The sequence below is a fragment of the Python bivittatus genome, unplaced genomic scaffold, assembly GCF_059951505.1.
Source record: "Python bivittatus isolate LINGU-HERP-01145 unplaced genomic scaffold, Pbiv_v1 ctg000700_np1212, whole genome shotgun sequence".
Lineage (NCBI taxonomy): Eukaryota > Metazoa > Chordata > Lepidosauria > Squamata > Pythonidae > Python > Python bivittatus.
In genome coordinates, this window is record NW_028277098.1 from 64,602,453 (window position 1) to 64,623,302 (window position 20,850).

Below are 20,850 nucleotides of genomic sequence, written 5' to 3' on the forward strand. Positions count from 1 at the left end.
TTTGGAAGAGACTCAGGCAGGCTTCTCCTTGGGGTATAAGAGGGAGGGGATTTGTATTCAGGTTTGCAATATTCTGTTATTATAGATTACCTACATAAAGTATAGTTCTAATCTTCCTGTGGAGTCGGTTACCTGATCTGGTCTACCTCATAGGGCTGACATAGGGCTAATGAAGAAAACTGCTATCTGAAAAGCTGTACATTTTGTATGTCTGTGGGGTGGGGAGGGGGGAGAGGTACATGGGCTTTTCTCTTCTAAGCATGATGTAATACATTTCTATTGGTTCATATACTCTTGTGATACTGAACTGAAGATTCAAAAGCTGACCCCCATAAAGTGTGAATCTATTTAAATGTTACTGTGTATCATGCTATAGCTAGCCACTGAACAAAAATGGATACAACACACTTTTAGTCACACCTACTATCTCAGACCATACACCTAGCCTTTCTAAGAAAAAGTATCCCTTGGTTACAAATAATCACCAGACTGAAGTTCTAGGGTCATTATTAATTACAGTAAAACAAATTATCTTGGCTGAGCATTAGATAACAAACATCAGCATTTATTATATTATTCTGAAGTTCTACACTTTGGATAACTCATTTTTTAAAATCACTAATAACTTGTGACTAGTGTGTGTTCAAGAGTCACTTGGATAAGATTTCTATTCAAGAAAAACTAGGTGCTCCCTGCAGCTTAAACAACTTTGAGCTGAGCTGATAAATGATCTAGTATATGTTAAGAATGGATTGTGCACATTTAGCAGCAAATTATTTCTTTTTCATTCTCATGAAATGGAAACAGCTATTACTGTCAGCTGGGGCAACAGTCTGATTAATGTAAAGGGCAAACTAGGAGCATAGGAAAATACTAGCATCTCTACAATACAAGCTCTAGGCAACTAGTACTAAATAGATGCCTCTGCATATCTTAGTCCAGCATTTTGTTTCTCCCAGCAGCCAACCACATCACTCTGGGGTGCTCTCAAACAGGAGATGGAGACGTATTCATTTTCTGCCCTTGTTTGCCTGCAAGTGGAATTTGGAGGCATGGTGTCCCTTATCTAGAGATAACCTCGACTCTCCAAGATTAATAGGTCTTGGGAGGCTGACCTCTACAAATTTATCCAGTCTTCCTGTAAAGCCATCTGAGCTAGTGGCCATCATCACATCTTGCAGTAATAAATTCCAGAGTTAATTATGCACTATGTGACGAGGTATTTTCTTTTATCTGTTCCTATCTGTTCCTTTATCTGTTCCTATACCAATGAGCTTTGTTGGATGACCCCTGCTCCTACTGATTTGAGTGGGAGAATACTTCTTCCTGAGCACTTTCTCCACAGCAGACATGTTTTATATCTCTCAATCATATTTCCCTGAAGTCAATTTTTTCCCAATCCCTTTCATTCAAGCCTTTTCTTTTAAGGAAAGTGTTCCCCATCATCTTAGTTGCATCTTCTGCACTTTTTGTAACTCTATTATATCCCTTTTCAAATACAATAACTAGAATTGAAGACAGTATTATAGAGGTAAAAGTAACATAAGGGCATTACAATGTTGGCAGTTTTATTTTCAATGATTTCCTAATGCTCCCTAGTACAGATTTTATCTTTTCAAAGTCATCACCTACTAGGCTGACATCTCCATTGAATTATCACTAGAGCTCCAATGTGGCATAATGTTTAAGGTGTTGAATTATACTCACCATGGAAAATCACTAGAAGACTTTGGATTAGTGATAGTTTCTCTTAGTCCAATTTTACATTATAAGCAAAATGAAGGGAAATTCCCACTTAAGCTTGTAAAAAAGGAGGGATATATATCTAAATATAGGAGATTTTAGTTTACAGACAACTCAGATCCCATCAAAGTATATGTGAAGTTAGGCTTTTGCTCCAATGTGGATCATGTTGCACATTAAATTGACCTGTGTGTGCCATTTCCACAGATTAGAGAGATCAGTCTGGAGCTTTTCATAATGACATTTGATTTTCATCACTCTAGATAGTTTGTTATCATTTAACCAGCTCATTGCTTACCCCTATTTCAAGGATGTTTATGAACAACTTAAAAAACATCAGTCCCAGTACAAATCCTAGAGAGACTCCATTTCTTCTTCCCATTAAGAAAATTGTTGATTTATTCCTACCTTTTGCTTTCTGTTTTTTAATCAGTTAGCAATCCATAAAAGGACAGGCAGGTCCTTTAATCCCATGACAGTTCAGTTTATTCAGTAGCCTTGGAAGAGCAACTTTGTCAAAGGCTTTTTGAAAGTTCAAGTGTACAACATCAATAGGGTCACCTCCATCTATGGGCAGTTGACCCTCTCAGAAAACTCTGAAAGGTTGGTGAGCCAGGGTTTACTTTTTCATAATTCCTGCTGATTTTCCTTCAGCAAGGCTTATTCTATTACATGCTTAGTTTTCTTTTATTACTGTTTCTACTAATTTGCTTGGAGGAAACGTTGAGATGACCAGCTCAAGTCTTCCTGGGTCTCATTTTAAAACTTGATAAGCTATCTTTCAGGCCTGTTTCTTCTATTTTTTTAGGGCAGATCTTAACTAGATGGCTTTCAGTTTGAAAATAGTTGTAGCATGATCAGTGATCTCCAACATCTAGTTCTTTCCTTAACCTTCAAATATTCCCAGTTAGCTCAATGATGGGCTCACCTTATTACAACAAGGGTTAAATCTACTTTCTGAGCTCTGTGTATTCTTTGCTTCACCCTAATCGGTACCTGCAATTGAAAATTCATTACATTCTTCTGCCACACAATTCTTCTTGCACAATGTGATTTGTGCATGTTACAACACTGAATCCTTGGGGAAATGAATTTATCAAGTAATGAATTGCTAGGATTGCAAAAGTGGCCAGGAGTTGGGTAAGAAACTGTCTCAGTTATCTGCTGACTGAATATAAATAAACTTGATGTGACATCAAGAGTTTCTGGGGTCCCACATATCCTTGTAATGGGCACAAAACTGACCAGAGAACAATCATAAAAGCTAAGTAAGAAAAATGTATCTTTCCTAAAATAGGAAAGGTGCTTAGGTTGAAGTCTTAAGTGCTGGTTCTTCATTTAACTTGGTTGGATGTGTTCTGAACAAAGATGGTTAAGGACTGCACTGGATTTACATGAGTGCTTTTTTATAACAACAGGGTGATTTGCTTCATTATATTTATGGTAAAATTCATGACAATGCATAAGAAGAATTCAGTAATCATTCACCCTATTGGATGACACAGGTTTGACAATGTTGACTTTAAAAATTTATAACAGATTACCATGTGCTTGCCTGGGCTTTCATATTATTTAATTTAAAATCAGCATGACTATCACTTCACTGCTATGTAGACATGGATAATACATGTTTCTGTTGAAAGAGGGATGTTTGCAACTTACTTTCTAACCCTGAAAATGCAACTTTCCTGCCACATACTACCTAGATGAATCCCAAGAGGCAAAGTGCATTAGGAGGAATAGAGCAAAGTAATTATGGGAATGAATAGGAATAGGAATACTGTAGTTCAGGATGAGTTTAACTTCACAATGACTTTAGATCTTTTTAATCCTTTTTTTTTTCATGAGTAGCAAGCCTTTGTCATAGATGCATGCCAGGTTCTTTATATGGGAGGAGAATTGTGTGGCTCATGTTCCACCCTCCCCCAGTGTCCATGTATTGAGCATGGATGTCAGCAGAAAGAAACCCTACATGCAGAACCCTGTGCAAAAATCCAAATCAGAGAAAGTCTACATGTATAGAAGTCTACACATCAGTTTTTTTCTGCATTCATGCCTAACTGCCTTCGTTAGGTAGACCAGACCAGGAATCAACACCACAGGAAAGTGAAAACTACCTTTATTGAGACTGGCTATAATAACAAAATCTTGCAAACCTGATTGTGCTGTACCTCCTCCTCCATCTTATAGTTCAGTGAATTAGGGAAGCACCTGCTTGAGACATTTCCAAAGTTTATCTTGTTACTCTGGGCTTAAAAAAAATGTTTCAGTCCCTTTTGTCTAGGCAACAGTTCCTGCATATCTTCATTAAAGTAATCTTTCTTACTCTGAACATTAACATACAGTCATTGTGTTTGGTATCAAAAGCAGCTGCACAATCTCAGAAGGAGGGTCAAGAGGACAATTTTTTGTTAATTGGTAATTTTGTTAAGATTCCTTCATCCTGGATCATGTGAAGGTCAAGGGGGCTTATGCTGTAGGTTAAAGGTGGCCAAATAACATTTCTGATGCTCAAATTCAATTAATTTATCTGGCAATTGAGATGTATTTCCTATCTTCCATGTGAGTGTTTATTCTTAAGGTAGGCAAATAGATATCTTCATGGGATAAGAGCTAAATTGAAAACATATATAACTTGACCTGGGAGCTCATGTATAGTTATGAGTTTAACTAAAATTTCCTAAAGGACCAAATCGTAATTAAATTGTTCTACTTAGAGGATACTGCATTCAGAAGAATCAATAGATACACAGTATTTATGTTCAAACAGAACTAATAATTTCCTAAGTATGGTCTCCTGTATAACCAGACTTTAGAAAAATCACATATTGTCCCTGCATTCAATTCTAAACACAAGGCTGAACAACAGTCAATCTCCCACTCTTTTTTACCCTTTTAAAAGTTAATAAGTAGGAGACTAAATGGATATGAATAAAAGGTTCACTCATAAAAATGATAACATACTTAGGATTTCTGGTAGGGGCCATATCTACTTTTTGGAATGCTGTTCATCAAGGGTGACTACAGGTATACTCCAGACTTGAGCAAGCAGATGGCCTTGGCTGATATTCATACTAAGAGATTGGCAACATACCACCACTAATCCCTTTTGAGATGTCATAGTCATTGCTTGATTAATCAGAAAGTCAGAATTTGTATGTTATATTGCAAATGGGGTTATATCCAAAATGAACAGGTGAAAGTCACAGATCTTCACAGTATGGAGACAGTGCCATATCAAACAAGCCAATCTTCCTAAAACCAGTTATAATACAGCTTTCTAGGTGGGCTAGTGGAAAATCAATTGCACATGCAGCTTGATAGCCTGAGATGTTTTTGACTATTGCTTTCTCTTACTCTCACTGCGGTACTATGTTCCTCCTTCACAACCTAGTCTTGCATTTTTGACATTGCAACTATTTGCATGGGCCTCTGTGACCTTAGAGCTGGGAACTTTAGCTCATCTGCATATGCTGTCTGTCTGAGGAACATAGCTGACATTTTTAATTTACTCAATTTTCAGCTCTGCTTGCTTCTGTGAGATGTGCGTCAGGGCTGTTTTCCTTTTTAATATGTGAACATGCTGAACCATTCTGATTTATCATCTAAATATGCTTCTCACTGCCTGTCTGATTAGAAGAGTTGCTGAGGAATTAGATTTCAGGTATTTTCTCCCACTTTGTCCACTCAGCTGATTTCTGTGGCCTGCATGCTAGTTTTCTTTGCTTACCTGATAATGAATCAATGTGTTTAACCGCTTCCAGTCACCCTCAATCTTGGTTGTGATGTCTTCATCCTGAAGTACTACACGTGCTATTCGGCCTTGGCGCCACTCTACAGAGAGAGAGTAACAGCATACCCATGAATCAAATCAGAAGCCTATCATGAATCAAATCAGAAGAAGAATCTCAGTGGGAGGCGAAGAGTCTCAAAATGCTGATCTTTCCCAGAAAAAGTGAGAAGAAATGATATTCAACAGCTGTTTACTCCTGCACAACTGCAGTTGATGCTTGCTGGCTCCAAACAGATGGAACTGAGGAGACTGACCCCAATATTTCAGGAGCACATTGCAGACAATCTGTTGTATTTTCCCATCAATACAAAGAACTTCTGAGGGGAACTTGAAGAATTAGACAGCATAAGAATAGTCAGATACATATACATTAATTACACTGTTTACAGCTGATTCTATTCTTGTTACATATTAAACACACAATCAGAATCATGCATTGTGGGCTGGGGAGGGTAAAACCTTTCCTCCAAACTGTTCAGTTCCAAAATTCATCTCACAATTTGTTTATTTTTTTTAATAGAAACCCTCCATTATTGTCAACTGAGCTTATTCTTTTTCATATATAAGATGAAGTGAATCAGATGACAAGACTGGGGATTAGCCCTTTCCAATTGCTTCCAATCCACACTAAGACCTTGCATGTTTAGTTTAGAATAATATGAGGATCAGTTGTGCCCTATGCAATTATTCTCTTATATAGCGTGTACCCAAATCAATCCAACATTGATATATTTTGGGAACAGTATGAGCACTGGACCATACCTCAGTGATCTTACTCCAATAAGGACAACTATATTTTTTATCCTTAAATATTGTGATCCCTTCATACACAGAACCCAAACCCACTTATATGTATATTTCTCTGCTATCACAAAACAAAGAGATTCCTACCCAAGTCCATGTCAACAGCTCGTGGCCTTTGTGAGTATGGGACATTTTTATATACTGCATCAAGAATCTTCTCCTTGACTTGTGTGATAGTATCACAGTTCAGCACCTTCACAGGAATCTCAGGACTATTTTCATTATCAGGATTCACACAATTTAAGATCTAAAAAAGCAAAGTAATTAAAATAGTAAGATGAACTTGGAAAAGCCAGGAAGAAACCATCTGCATTTAATCACAGAGATGTTCACCAAAAGCTGGAAATATTTTACACTGTGTAGCTCCAACAAGAAAATCTAGACTGTTAAATGTAGTGTTAATTAGATTGGGAAAATAATTGCTTATTTCAGATAAAAGACTCTTGATGTGGAAGTAGGAGGATATAAACTTCATAGAATTTGCTAAATATATATAAATACAGTAGGGTGTGCCTATATATTTTCCAAATGTGGATAAAATCTGCTTATATGAAGGGAAATACACAATACTTTGGGAAGTTAGTTTCAAATTTCAGTTATACATAAAAACAGCAAATAAAACCTATGAAACAGAAGTAAAAACTCTTGACAATTAGGAATGTTGGGTTTCACTATTGAAAATAAAGCCTCAAAGTATCAGACCTGGCTTTATTCATGGAGATGCTCAGGAAAACATTCCCTCCTTGTCTGTTTTAAGAAAGCCACTCTGTTTTTATGTGTGCTTTAAACTGCCATATATAATGTTTCCTCATGAGAAAGATCCACTATCAGAAACTCTAAGAGGCACCATGTAGATTCTTGGCTTAATACGTAACTGGATCCAAGGAATGAACACTTTCTGTGTTTCACATGATGAACAACAGGTGATGCTAGCATAAACTGATCAGAGGAGACACCAACTCACTAGTGTTTTATACTCAATCTGCTGCCTGATCAGCTTGTCCTCACTCAGAGAATAACGTGCTTCTCCCGTAATAGCATCAATTGGGCCTTTCTCCATCTGTTGCTTGATGGCGCAGTACAACATGAAAAGTGGTTCTCCAGCACATTCCTGGTTGATAAAGAAGAGAATAGAATTTACACATCAATAAATAATTTATTTAAGAAAAACTATCTAAATGTTAAAGTTATACTTCAGGTTTTTATTTTTTTTAATCAAGCCATTCAGACAATTCACCTTTTTTTTTTTCTGGTAACATTTAAAAGAGAAGAGGAAGGAAACATGGATTTTTAAAATCTTATTTATTCTGGAAATACATAATCCTATGAGGCGGTCTTATGTACCTAAACCCATTTATTGTTCAGTTCACTGAGCAAGTGCTTGAGGAACAGCATATCAGATACTCTGCTAGTAGTATACTCTACTAATTAGTATTAATAGTAAACCAACTAAAAGGCAGCTTTAAAAATGAAACATTGATTGTTTTACATATCATTATTTCCAGTCTCTGGTTGGATTTCCATCATCCTCTTGAAAGATAATAATCAACAAACACAAAAAATATGGAACAAAGAAAATGGAATCAAGGTTAAAGCAAATGGTTCTTTACCTTTAGGAATTTGTGGAGTAAGAAAGCAAACCAATTAGTCAGCATCTTCTCAGCTACAGACTCCGTCCTGGGAAGAAATTAGAAATTGTTTTATTATAACAACAGTTGAAATAACAGGTATCTATTCTCTGCTCAGTAGCTGTACTCACTGCTCACTTTGTGAGAGGGATATTAAAAGATGGAAGTGATTTTAAATAAAGGTCCTGACAGAACTAGCTTAACTTCTTCCTCATGTAAGAAAAAAAAAAAAAAGATTGCCAAATTTGCTGTCTCAGGATTTTCTTTTTGCTTTTGAATTGGCCAATGCCTGTAATACTTTGACTACTATTACTTAACTGCCAAGGGTCCTTCTTTCCTATATCTACAATGGGATGCTGAGACCAATTTCAAAGGAGGATGCACTTCTTTTTATTTTTCAGAACTTCTCCTTTGTAATAAAACAACTAAGAAAGAAAACAGTCATAGGTAATATATTAACTAACAGAAAGCCATCTGATGCCTCCCCCGTCTTAGAAACAAATAGTTCATATAAGCATAAATATAGTTCGCACACTCTAATCTGACAGCAAAAACAAATAAGCTATCATAAGAATTTATTCCTTTTATTATCTCTAGCCACATATGCATCAGGTGACAAACAATAGTGTTGGGATACTTAAACCTGTTCCACTTTACCCCTGAACATTTTTGCTTACAAGTAACCCCATTTTCCCATTAATAAGATGATCAATATTCCCTTCAGCTGGCCAATGGGGAAAATGCTGCCCCTTCCTTTCCTTGCTATAAGTTCTTTTGTGGCAGAAAAAAGGAAGTTTCAAAAGACTTGAATTGCTAATGTAAATGGTTCAATGGTAAAGCTGTGTGATTGTGGAGAACATCAGATGCTGGACGGAGAGAACTTAACACCTGGCAGAAAAAGTGAAATCCCATGAGGTGAGGCCAGGCAGGAATCCCTACCAAAGAGAAACTGATCACCTTGCAGCTCCAGAAGAGATACTGCAAAGCTCTGCAGAATTTCCTCTGAAGCAGGAGCTGAGCCAAGAGTTAATGGGCTTGGTCTTCCAAGGAGGAGACTAGATTGACGCAGCTATGGAAAGTTTCTTACTCAGCAATGGCTTAACATAGCCTTCCTCAACTTGATCCCCAGATGTACTCCCCATAATTCCCAGCCACCACTGGCTATGCTGGCTGTATTCTGGAAGTGAAAGTCCAATCCAATGTACTTGAAGGCACAAGTTTGATAAAGGATGATTATTGTTATTATTCAGAAGAATTCCAGGGAAAGAGTAGTTTTGCTATCCAGACATCAGATCCAAACTTGAAAAGGCATATGGAAAAAGATTGGATCTCTACTGAAATAGATAAGGAAGCCAAAGTATGTGTGATCCTTGTAGGTGCACTTGAATAGTCACAGATATTTAGCTTGTGACACTTTATTTTAAAGCAACAAAGGAATGTTATGATCAGAAATCCTGACTGAGTAAGCAGGCCAATAAATATGTCACAATTTTTGTAACCCTCTAGCTCCTCTTTCACTGAGACATTACGTTGTGTTAGAATACTTAAACCTGTTCCACTTTACCCCTGAACATTTTTGCTTACAAGTAACCCCATTTTCCCATTATTAAGATGATCAATATTCCCTTCAGCTGGCCAATGGGGAAAATGCTACCCCTTCCTTTTATATAACATCTTGAAAGTGGTAGAATAACTGAATGTTCAAAAATGGACTTACTGAGAATTAAGAATAGCTAAGAGTAAGTCAGGTGTAAAGCTATTTGCCCATAACATTATTAAACAAAGTGGGATTTACTCTGAAGTAAAATGCACAAAATTTATGCTTATGCAAATCCTTTGAAAGAGGTGCTTTACAAAGCATGGGTACAGAAATGAAGCACCTTTCTTTGAATTGTTGAAGCACATGCATCTCCTTCCTGCCTTATGCAGCTGTCTGGAAAAAGATGTGTGTGTGCAGACAGCTGAGAGTAGCTTCCAAAACTGCCACGCAAACCTGGAAAATGGCCCATGTGCATTAATAATGTGAAGTCCTTTGTTCATGCTCTAGAGAAGATTTGTACAAAGGCTAATAAAATTGCTCTACAAATTCTACTGAAGCCAGTGGAGCAAGCTAGTGATAACAAACTTGAGCACAAGGACTTTCACTGGAATAATTTGTTTGCTCCATTCCATCTTTAAGTAACTGAGGAAAGCACTGCAGATTTAATTACAACTAACTTTAGCTGACATGAGACAATGTACTTTGTGACACCTGTTATGGGAGCAACAGTATACGTTTGACATCCTCATGACAGGATTTAGAAATAGACAAATTGCATGACAAGAATTGTTAGCCTTGGAACCTCTTATATTGCCTTTGATATAATGTAAATCTAGGTACTGTACAGAATTGAAACAAAACTGAACAAAAAAATTGAATAAAGTATAAAAACATTTAAAAATACAATAATATTTTTTAATGTTTTTATACTTACTAATAACATAGCAGCAATAGGCTGTTACACTACCATGACCTGTCAGTCTTATGATTGTGTTAAGAAAGATGCCCTTTTTTCAAGATCTAGCATTGAAATAAGATGCACTCAGTATACATTCGTTTATCAGTGTCAATTAGTGCCTACTATCCAGGGGTCTAGTCCTGAATTCTAATCTTAGTCAGCTGTCAAATTCTCTTTCAGAGCAATTTTTAGCAAAGGTTACAGTCTTGACACCTCATGAGGGTTATTTTAATGCTAAAATGCCTCTGTGAACTCTGTGTGGTTCAGAGAAGAAAGAAAAAAGAAAAGAAAAACTATAAAAAGGAAGTTAATGCCATAAGGTCCCACCTTTGATTTTTTATCAATGGGACAGTAACGCTAATCATAATGTCTTTGTCCCTTAGCCTGCCCCACCCATCTCACATTAGTAGCAAGAAATCAATACAGATTGCTCACGATCTAAATGTAACAATGCCCAGCTGACAGACGATCAGCAGCCCCTCCAAAGGGGAGGTTTGGTGGAGCTGTAACTCCTTACACATGATGGAAATTATACCCTGTGGCTCAGTAAATTCACTGGAATTTGTGGCTGGTGACAATCAGGGACAACAGTGAAAATAGCTGGGGAAATTGCAGCTTTTTTCAAGAGCCACACCCAGCATTAGTTCTCCACACTGCACCCAAGATTATGTCTAATTTAAATATAAAGGCTCTTAATGTTGATTTGTAATGTCTGCTCTGCAGGATTTCAGATTCTTCTTTAAAAGGGTTTATAGCTTCGGTTCTAGGAAACAGGAAGATTTTAAATGAGATATCAGAGAAAAAAGTAGAGTTCTATACAGGATATGTCAGGGTGATATGTTATATAATCTGTACCAATCAAAAGCGTGCTTCAAATTAATTCCTAATAGTCACTATAGCCTTTTTATTGTTACTTTCCTAGATTTTCTTCCGTTGCATACTTGCCCCTAATCATATCCATCTGTCTTCACCACCATGTAACTGGAAGAATTGCTCAGCATCATTCATCCTCCCATTAGTTTGAACTGATACATGAGGATGTATGGTTTGGAATGACAATAAACCATACTGTGATTCAGTAAGAACCCTCTTTAGCAGATTAAATGGTCATCAGACCTTCAGAAAACAATTTTCTCTCTATGACTATATAGACATTTACACCAATCAGCATTACATTATTCATGTAGTTTCATGTAAATTCTTGCTTCTTGATGAGGGAATATCTAGTTCTAGTTAAATATATATTTTTGTATAGAAAAAGGAGAAGCCACAGCTTATTGGAAGAACAAATTATGTGTATTATGCTATATTTAACCAGAAAAAGGTGTTTCTACATAAAAGCTGCCCTCCAAGAAAAAATTATAACCCTCTTTTACTGCATTCTCAGTGAATCTGTGGGAGGGCAAGGGGAACCAGTGACAAAACATGCCTGGCAATGTCATTAAGCAAATGCCACCACTTACATACTTGTATCAGATATCAAGTATGCAAGGATGGGACTTGTATAATGACACTACTGCATGCAAATCGCTACTGTGCTTGGTTGTGGACACCACTGTCTAAGACAACCCTCATTTTAAAAGTAAATTCTTTTGAAGAATGGGACAAACTTTTTTTTTTACACAAATATTGTATATTATTGCTGTATGTTATTTCCACATAGGTGTTTGAACAATCTGAGACTATGGGACAAGTTGAACATTCTTTTTCTGAGCACTTAGATTAATATTCTGGGTCCAGGAAAGCTATCATATTATAGTAAGCAACATTTAAATAACATCTAGACACACTGTACCCCCCCCCCCCAAAATACCCACCCTCAACCCAAGAAAATTCTGAAACCCAAAAACTGAATCCCACAGGCAAGCAGGGCGTTCCAATTACTTGGAAAAGGGCAACAAAAGCAGGAACATGAGTTAGTTGGTCACAAACCTCTCTGTTGGGATGAGGCTTATTTCCATTGATGTGGTTCTAATTACTACTGATGTCTTATTTATAAATAACCATTTCTATGCATCCGTTTCATGTAGACCTGTCTTGGAGGTTGAATCCATAACTGGCCACCCAAAGACTTTCTTGTGCTAGAAGTCACTGGGTTTTGCAGTATATCAACTGCTTTAAGAAAGAAAACTGTTGTGGCTCAACAAAAAAGGTGAAACAGTACTTGGAAACTGGGCTGGAATTAGGAACTTGCTACATGAATTTCGGGTATTTTGTTTGTCTATAACCATTATGGTAATAAAACCCTTATGACCTCTGTGTGTACTGCACATATACTAGGATACCCATACAACAATGGCAAGTTTTTAAGTTTTGGGCAGATATTTAAGCAAGCTACCAAATTCTACACTGGCTTAAACTATAATAGGAGAAAGGATCCATTTAAAGTAACTAAGGAGATTTTCAAGAGAGAAAATCACTATGTATCAGAGTAATTTTTTCCAAGGATTCTTCTAGTTTATTCATTATTGTAATTCTGTAAGATCATAGAACAGTATCTTATTTATGTCTCCTGTTTGTCCCTTAATACAGGAATATCGTGGTCATAGACAGCATACTCACATCGCCAGCAAATTATAGCCACAAAACAAATGCTACAGCTTTTGCAATGCTAGCTATTTTTGTCATTTTGATGTGTCACATCAAAGATAGATACAAGCAAATAACATTTAGTGTTCTATGAAGCAGAAACATCTTTAATAAATGGCTATTATTTAAAATGTACTGCTTTGCTTGTCATCCAAGTCAGAACCAGGAAAACTAATACATGGACTAAGGCATCTGTTCCCTTACAATTCCCACTCAACTTTGGTCACCTGGCTAGGAATTCTGGTAGTTGCTGAAAGAGTGCCATGTTGAGGAAAGCTGTCTTAGAAGTGAAATATTATTAATGTACTGTCATGAAATACCATGACAGTAAATAGTATAGATTTACTGTAATTGGAAGTTAAACACTGACCAGACCATATAGATCAATTATATACATCACTAACATAAACAGCGTTTGTTTCATTTCTGCTCTTTGAGATATCACTTTCATTCCCCCTAGAAATTTCAAAAATAGTTTTTGCAGCATTCTGTCACTTAACTTTCATCCCAAATCAGTCCATCATTCTGATTTTAAATTCCATTAACGCTGCTGGAGGCTTCTTGTTTAGTCATTTTGTTTCAAAATTATTTATTTCTATCAAAGTTGTTCTGCATTTTCTCTCCCTTTTTAAATTGTCATTATTCCTTGCTCTTTTTTGACTTTTTTGTCATTATTCCTTGCTCATTCTTTGCCCTATGTATATTATGTAAAATCATTTCCCGTTTTCACTCATAATGTTCTCTAATATGATTGTTTCCCCCTTATGCGTGGTCTCTTTCACTTCACTATTCCACCAGGTATCCCTTTTCATATTTCCCATTACAGTAACTTTACACAAGTGGATAGCAATCTGTAACATTCTTTTTCTTTGTTCCAAGTAGTTTCCACATCCTCTTGCCATTCATTCTTTTATGATATTAATCAATCTTTTAATTCTTTTCAATGTAGGAATTATATTTTCTCTTCCTGCAGTTATTCTACTTTCACTTTTGTTTCTTTCATTTCTTCTCTTTTCTACCATATTCATTTTTCCAAAGGTTCATTCCATTAGATAATGGTCTGTCATAACTTGCTATCCTTCACTAGTTCTCTTAAACTTTCAGCATTAACAATTAGATGAACAATGCTGCTTTAGTCATGCCATTTCCACGTGTACATATAAATAGACATTCTTAAACTACATATTCTAGAAACAATTTTTTTTTTCCAAGCAGATGGTCAGCAAACTATCATTCTCATTCATTCTTGGACCTCCAAAAGGGGCAAATACTTTTTCTGTACTCTCATCTTGTTCTCACCTGTCCTTTATCATCTAGCAGAATATTTTTTCCCTCTGGATTGCATTGATTCAACTTAGTAGTTTTTCATAAATTATATCCCTGGTTCTTCCATTGTCATCATTCATTGGAGTATTGTACATGCTTATCATCAGCCTAAGAATTATACTTTTATATGCAGCTACAACCTAGATGACACCAATTTATACTTTCTAACATACATTTTAACCCTTGCATTCATTCTTATGCATTTGCATTTATCAACTCTATGCCACAAGGTTAGACAACTTTCATTCAGATCTATTACATCCTTCCCTTTTCTCTTCAGCAGATGAGCCCATAGAAATGAACCTCCACTGCCCAGCATGGCTTTGGTCAGGTGAAACTTTCACATAAAGTGATTTTTAGTAAGATGGAAAAGGTTACCAGCCTTAGGGCTCATCTACACAGCCACATTGCCATGCTTTCTTCCTGCCCTGGAATCAGGAAAAAAAATCATATCAGCATAAATTGCACTGCTCCTCAACATATATCTAGATTGGGACATGCTCTCTGGGTGTCTTCTCTGCACAGCACTGTGAGGTCAGTGATTGGTGGTTTTCTTGGGTTGAAATGTGAATGTTACCAACCATGAGAAAAGCTGCTGCCAATCGCCATACAGAATAGTGCCATAGTGCTGTTTCTAAGGTTTGGGTACACCATCCAGTCAAATTTTGTTCTTTTTTTTTTTTTCCTTCCCCTAAAGGACTTTTGATCTATTGACCTAATAATCACTAGAAGGCAGCAAAGAGTTTGTTTCTCTTAAATGCAATGCGGTTGTCACCTGGATTTATACAGTAGATGCTGTATAAGCATTCTTGGAGCTGGAGATATATGTGAGATGTGTTCAGCCATGGAATGCTCTCAGGAATCTCCACATATTTTTTCTGAAATGATTACTGACCTGTGGACTGGCCAATCTATCAACCATTGGATGGCAAGAAAAAATTAAAGTTTTATCTCTCTTGGCTACCGTCTGCTAGTTATCCAGAATTGGGCAGCTGGGGAGGGAATCTTTCACTGGTCACAGAAGCACAAAGGCAAATACTTATTACTTTTGAATACATCTTTTGAGTCAGGAATGGGCAAATCAGTTCCAGAGCTTTGCACTCCCATTTGATGCACCAACCAACCTGTTAGGAGGAGGATGAGGATGAGAAGGAGGAGCTGAGGTTTCAGGTGCCCTTGCTGTCAAAACAGCACTGCAGAACAGGAAACAAGCTCAAGGAACAAAAAGAAGGGGGTGGCCCTCCAGGACATCTACTGGGCTAATTGTAGCTGACCAGCTGAGCCACTGACCATGACATCTCAAGCCATCATGGACTGTTTAGATGCTAACTCTTCTTCCATTTTCTCCAGGAGAACATTACTTTTATGCCAGAACAACTTGGACTGGCTTTAGCATACCTCAGCTAAATAGGTGGCCTATGAGATGGAAAAGTCACTGTGAAGACATGTCCTTGGCCAATGGTAAGTGGGAAACCTTCGCACCATTGTAGGAAGGCTGTGTGTATGAACCCTAGTCATACCCAATTCACAGGCAGCATTTCATTGCTAATTCTAAGGATAGGAGTGATTACTTCGGCACAGTTTGGTCAGTATGCCTGAAGCACAATTGAAGCCCACTTCTATTTCAAGTACACTTATGCTGTTCTGTACACATTAGGATTTGTCCTACAGGCTTGCAGGGATGTGCAATGCACTGATACATACACTGACTTAGGAGAATACTAAGAACAAGAATAATAATAGTTATTAGTTATCATCAATATAAAATTATCGGTTACCGATTTGTGCTCATTTTCAAGCCCAGAATTGAAATCTGTCTCTAGAATACTACCCACTTATACTGAGCTCCATTGGCAGCACATCATCTTACTCTGATTAATTGTTTCAGCCACCTGTCCCATGAACTGTCTCTTAATACTTCCCTGTCATGTCCTGGTGGGACCTCTGCTAAAGAGGCCTTTCTGATCTATCATTGTAGATTTTTTTTGGAGCACTGTATTGACCCTCCGTATCAAGTATGCCTTTTAGTTCATAGACTCTGAAAAGGCTGCTATAGATCCCCATCTGAAAAATATTAAATGAAGACTCAAAGAGTCAAGCAGCAGGAGACCACTCCCACATTTGTAGACAATCCTTTTCATACTGACCACATAAAAAGGCCAAAGCACACTGCGCAGATGAGCTGGCTTCCTCTCCTTGCCCACTCCCAGAAACCTGATGCCAGAAATAGAACCCCGTTGGCTGCACAGGGAACTAACACTAAGCCAAACAAAAAGATTTAGGGCATCCCTGAAAAATCAGTGTGTATTTTAGTAATTTTTCCTGGTTTTGTCAGAGACACTGAACACGGCCTGTGTCTTGTTCTAAAAACATGCAGTGCAGTTTAATTTAAACCAACTCCTGCCCCATCCAGAGCTTAGAGTAATGAGAGATGGGATGGATGGAGTGAAGAGAGTGCCAACTGGAAAATACTTCCATCTGAGTTCTCAAAAATGAAATAGTCTTTCCCTTTGTGGTTATTCATTATTAGCATAGAACAAAATGTTTCACATCATAATATTTTGCACATTTAAAAAAGAAAACTCTAAGAGTCTGCCACTTCACATTATTGAAATAGTTCTTTATTTGTAGCTTTCTGACTGAAATGTTTTATCTTCATAGAGTAAAGCAAGCTTTTAGGTTGTCTTGCTCTTTCCTATGCTTTTCTCTTTGTATCATAGCCTTGTCTTATGATTAAGTGCTACTGTGCTTACTGCTGTAGTTTTATCATACCACATGCTTGCCCCTTTCCACAGTAGCATGTCATCCATCAAAGTTAATATTACAGCAGGAAAAAAATAGGAAGATCAGTATATTGTTGCAAGCACTACATTATTCAGAAAAAGCAGAGATTTGTGAAATGCAACAAGCTGCAGATTGATGTCCAGGAGAACATATTTTTTAGATTGCATGTAAAAATCAATTCAGCCATATTGGATAATGTCTGACCAGTTTCCAGATTTCCCTTTGGCTGAGACTACTAAGAAGATGGTGGGAAAATAGCTACAGGAGAAGCTAGAGGAAATGGATTATCTGGATCTATTTCAGTCAAGATTCAGGCCTGGACCTTGGATGGAAAGAGCACTGGTTGCTATGGTAGATGACCTTTGTTGGGACCTGGATGGTGGGAGCATGTCTCTCCTGGATCTATTAGACCTCTCAGTGGAATTTAATACTGTTGGCCATGGTATATTCTGGACTACCTAAAAGGGATGTGGCTCAGATGCACCAGTTTACTGTGGTTCTGCTCCTAATTGATTGGGCAGTTCCAGTAGAAAGTCATTGGGGAAGACTGATTGAACCAGGGTCTGTTCCTCTCCCAGATTATTTAACTTTTGTCTGAAACTACTGGAAGAGGTTATGTTTTGGTTTAGGGTGAGGTATCAACAGTACATTGTTGATATTCAAGTGTATGTTGATACCCTGGGTTGAGCTGGAAAGATACAGTTGAGTATCAACAACATATTGATGATACCTCATCCTGAACATGGGATGATATAGACATTTTTAAAAGAAATAAAGAAATAATCAGAATGTGCTATTACTACCTTGAATACTGAATATTCTTAGAAATAAAGAAGAAGATTCCTTATCAAATCCTTTGAAAATGAATGAATGAACTTTTATTATAATCATAGACCAAAGTGAAAAGACCACCATAGTAAAACACTGAATAAGCTTGAACAGTTACAGTCATAGCAGAGCAGAGTTTGCATATAGTATAACAACACTTAGCAATGCTTAGAGACACAGAATTGTCTTTATTGTCTAACAAGTAATTTAAGTAAAGTAAGTCAGAATACCTGGGAATTCAGAGAAGAGCAGGGAGATCAACTGCAAATAACAGTCTCTATAGAACTGGCAGTACAACAAAACATGGGCTGTGGCATCATTATTCAGCAAAGGGGATTTTCGTGTATTTCCCTTCCAACCCTGCTGTGGGAAGAGTGTTAAAATGAGCTAAGGATAAAACTTCTAAATTATGAAAGAGTGGTTTTATCAAGATAAATGGACAATTGGTATTTTATAAACTGGTTGTTAATAAATATATCATGGGGACAAGCTGCATAATCCGATTGACCTGATATATCTAAAATCCCTTGCTCCAAAATTAAGTTGGCTTGTTCTAAAGCCACTGGCAAAAAAATATCCCAAGAAAAGCCATAGAAATGCAATTTCCTGGAAATCACTTTTTTTTCAAGTGAAGTTGAAATAATCTAGTATAATTCAGGGTACTATGTAATAATTTCAACCAAAAGATAATAAGTCAAAGGCCAGATTCAGCTCTAGAGATTCCTGTTTCTCACTGAAGCACCATATTTAGGACACGGTGAGGGACCTGGAAAATATTTCACACAAATTTGGACTGAACTTTCTCTAATATTGCTGTCTCACTGTATGGCCCTTATTGAGCAGTGTACAATTACTGAGTGTGAGCCTTAACTATAAATAACGTAACAGCAGCTGGAATGAACAATGTACCTTGATTAAAATAGACAGTTTGTATAGCTGAGGCTGATCTATAGCTGGGATACATAGTCCTGATGGGGATTTCAGGTTCCAGAAGCTTGGAAAACCACCCCATATTATTTATTTTTGAAACTGTATGAATGGAATTCCTTCACTGCAAGAGATTGATTTAACTTCTGTCAAGTAAGGTTTTTACTTTCCATGTGGGATTTAGCCTGATCAAAGTTTTGTTCTTTTACTTTTAAGTCTAGAACAGACCAGTGTATCTTCTTTCAATACATTTTTTTAAAATTTGAATTTGTATAACATAAAGAGAATCAATTTTCAGAAGTTTCTCTGTGAAATTTGAGGAGTTGCACCTGACTTCCTGTTCCTGTATCTATCTACAAGTCAAAGTAAATGGTTGCAAGAAAGAAAACAGGCTAGCAGAGAAGTTTAAGTATGGACGCAGTCCAGGTGTCCAGAAAGTAATTTCTTGCCTAATGTTTTTATAGGCTGGTGCTTTAGAATAATATACTCATAGCAGCTGGACAAATAGCTGTTTATAGAATCATGAGTGCCTTATGAAACTACACATATTATATATACTGAAAAGTTATCTCATTTTGGCTTAGAATGTTACATTATCCCAATCAATTACAATTTAATTAAGTTAAACATATTTAAAGAACCCAGTTAATGATATCAAGCCCCCAATAAGTTTAGCATTACGTAGGTGGAAATGAAAATAGCAGCTTATGGCTTTCCACACCATCAGCTCTTTTGTTTCTTAAGCCTTTATAAAGTATGTTAAAATTAAGTCAAAATACTTCTGAGTTATATTTCCTTGTTAAAGGTCTAAGCTGATATTTACAGCAGTATAATTATGGCATGGCTACGTCTTTGGGAAGTCTAGAGCAGGAGTTTATCTATATTAGGCAACAGATCCGTTCTGATGGAAACTACTCCTGCCCTGGTTCCTACTCCTCCTCTTCCAACTTGCCTGGCCTCCTGGCCACTCATCCTGAATCTTGCTAACGAACTGGACTGCAGCAATATGAGTGCAGGCAACAGGCGCCATTGCCACAGAGGTGGTTGTTGACAAGGCACAGGTGTGAAGATGAACAATCTGAGCGTGCTGCTGGAGAATGTGAACTCTTTTCTCAATCTGAGTTTGTTGGGTGTTTGTCTCTTTTTTGGAAGAAGAGGAAATATTTAACAATTGATTCAGAAGAACTGAATTAAATTGGGTTACACTCTTACCAATATAAATAAATAACACTTTTGGTCTAAAGCTTACATAAAATGCCAGTTATTTAGTACTGCTCACTCACTAGTACCTTAATAGTCAGTTTCCACAGAACTTACCTAACAAGAATCTTTTCATTCCCACTGTTGCGAATATACACTTACATGTGAAAGTGTAGACCTCAGACTCACAATCCACATGCCTACAAATGAAAGATGCCTCTTTCCTGTGAACAGAGTCAGATATCCCAGAAATTTGGGAGCAGAATTTTCTTCATTTGCATTGTCCTAAACATTGCATTTTAGATTTTTTTTTTCTTACCTGATTTGTAAGCTGTTACATGATGTAGGCAGCTCTGTATTTATCTCCTTTCCCCTCTGAATGCCTGCATTTTAATACTTACTTAAAGCTCAGGGAGTTACATTTTATCACATATTTTCTTTTTAATAAAGTTTTATTTTGATTATCTCCTGTGAGATTGAATTTTTCCCCAAAGGCAGAAGAAAGGGCTGAATCCTCTACTCACCACACCTATACACTACACACCCAGGAGGTTGCCCTACATAACTTATTTCAACTTTTGCATTTTGACTTTTTAATCAGCAGAAAGGCAACACAGTGTGTGAGAACCTTACTTCTCACATTCTATGGTTAGGGGATATACTCTAGGTAAAGCACCAAACCACCACTCTAAAACAGGGATAGAATTAGGATCGGAGGGTGAAGATCCAG

At 37.0% G+C, this 20,850-nt stretch overlaps 1 protein-coding gene across 2 annotated transcripts in view; it reads right to left on the minus strand.

Moving 5' to 3' along the window:
- The window catches only part of PLXNA2 (plexin A2), a 459,753-nt gene that overhangs the window by 24,296 nt on the left and 414,607 nt on the right, over positions 1 to 20,850 (minus strand). For both annotated transcript variants that reach the window (XM_088153293.1, XM_088153294.1), the window contains exons 23-26: positions 7,951 to 8,017; positions 7,305 to 7,451; positions 6,428 to 6,587; positions 5,474 to 5,577 (exon numbers count right to left, since the gene is read on the minus strand). In XM_088153293.1, the coding sequence (XP_088009419.1) occupies positions 5,474 to 5,577; positions 6,428 to 6,587; positions 7,305 to 7,451; positions 7,951 to 8,017 (478 nt within the window). The remainder of the gene's footprint in view (positions 1 to 5,473; positions 5,578 to 6,427; positions 6,588 to 7,304; positions 7,452 to 7,950; positions 8,018 to 20,850) is intronic.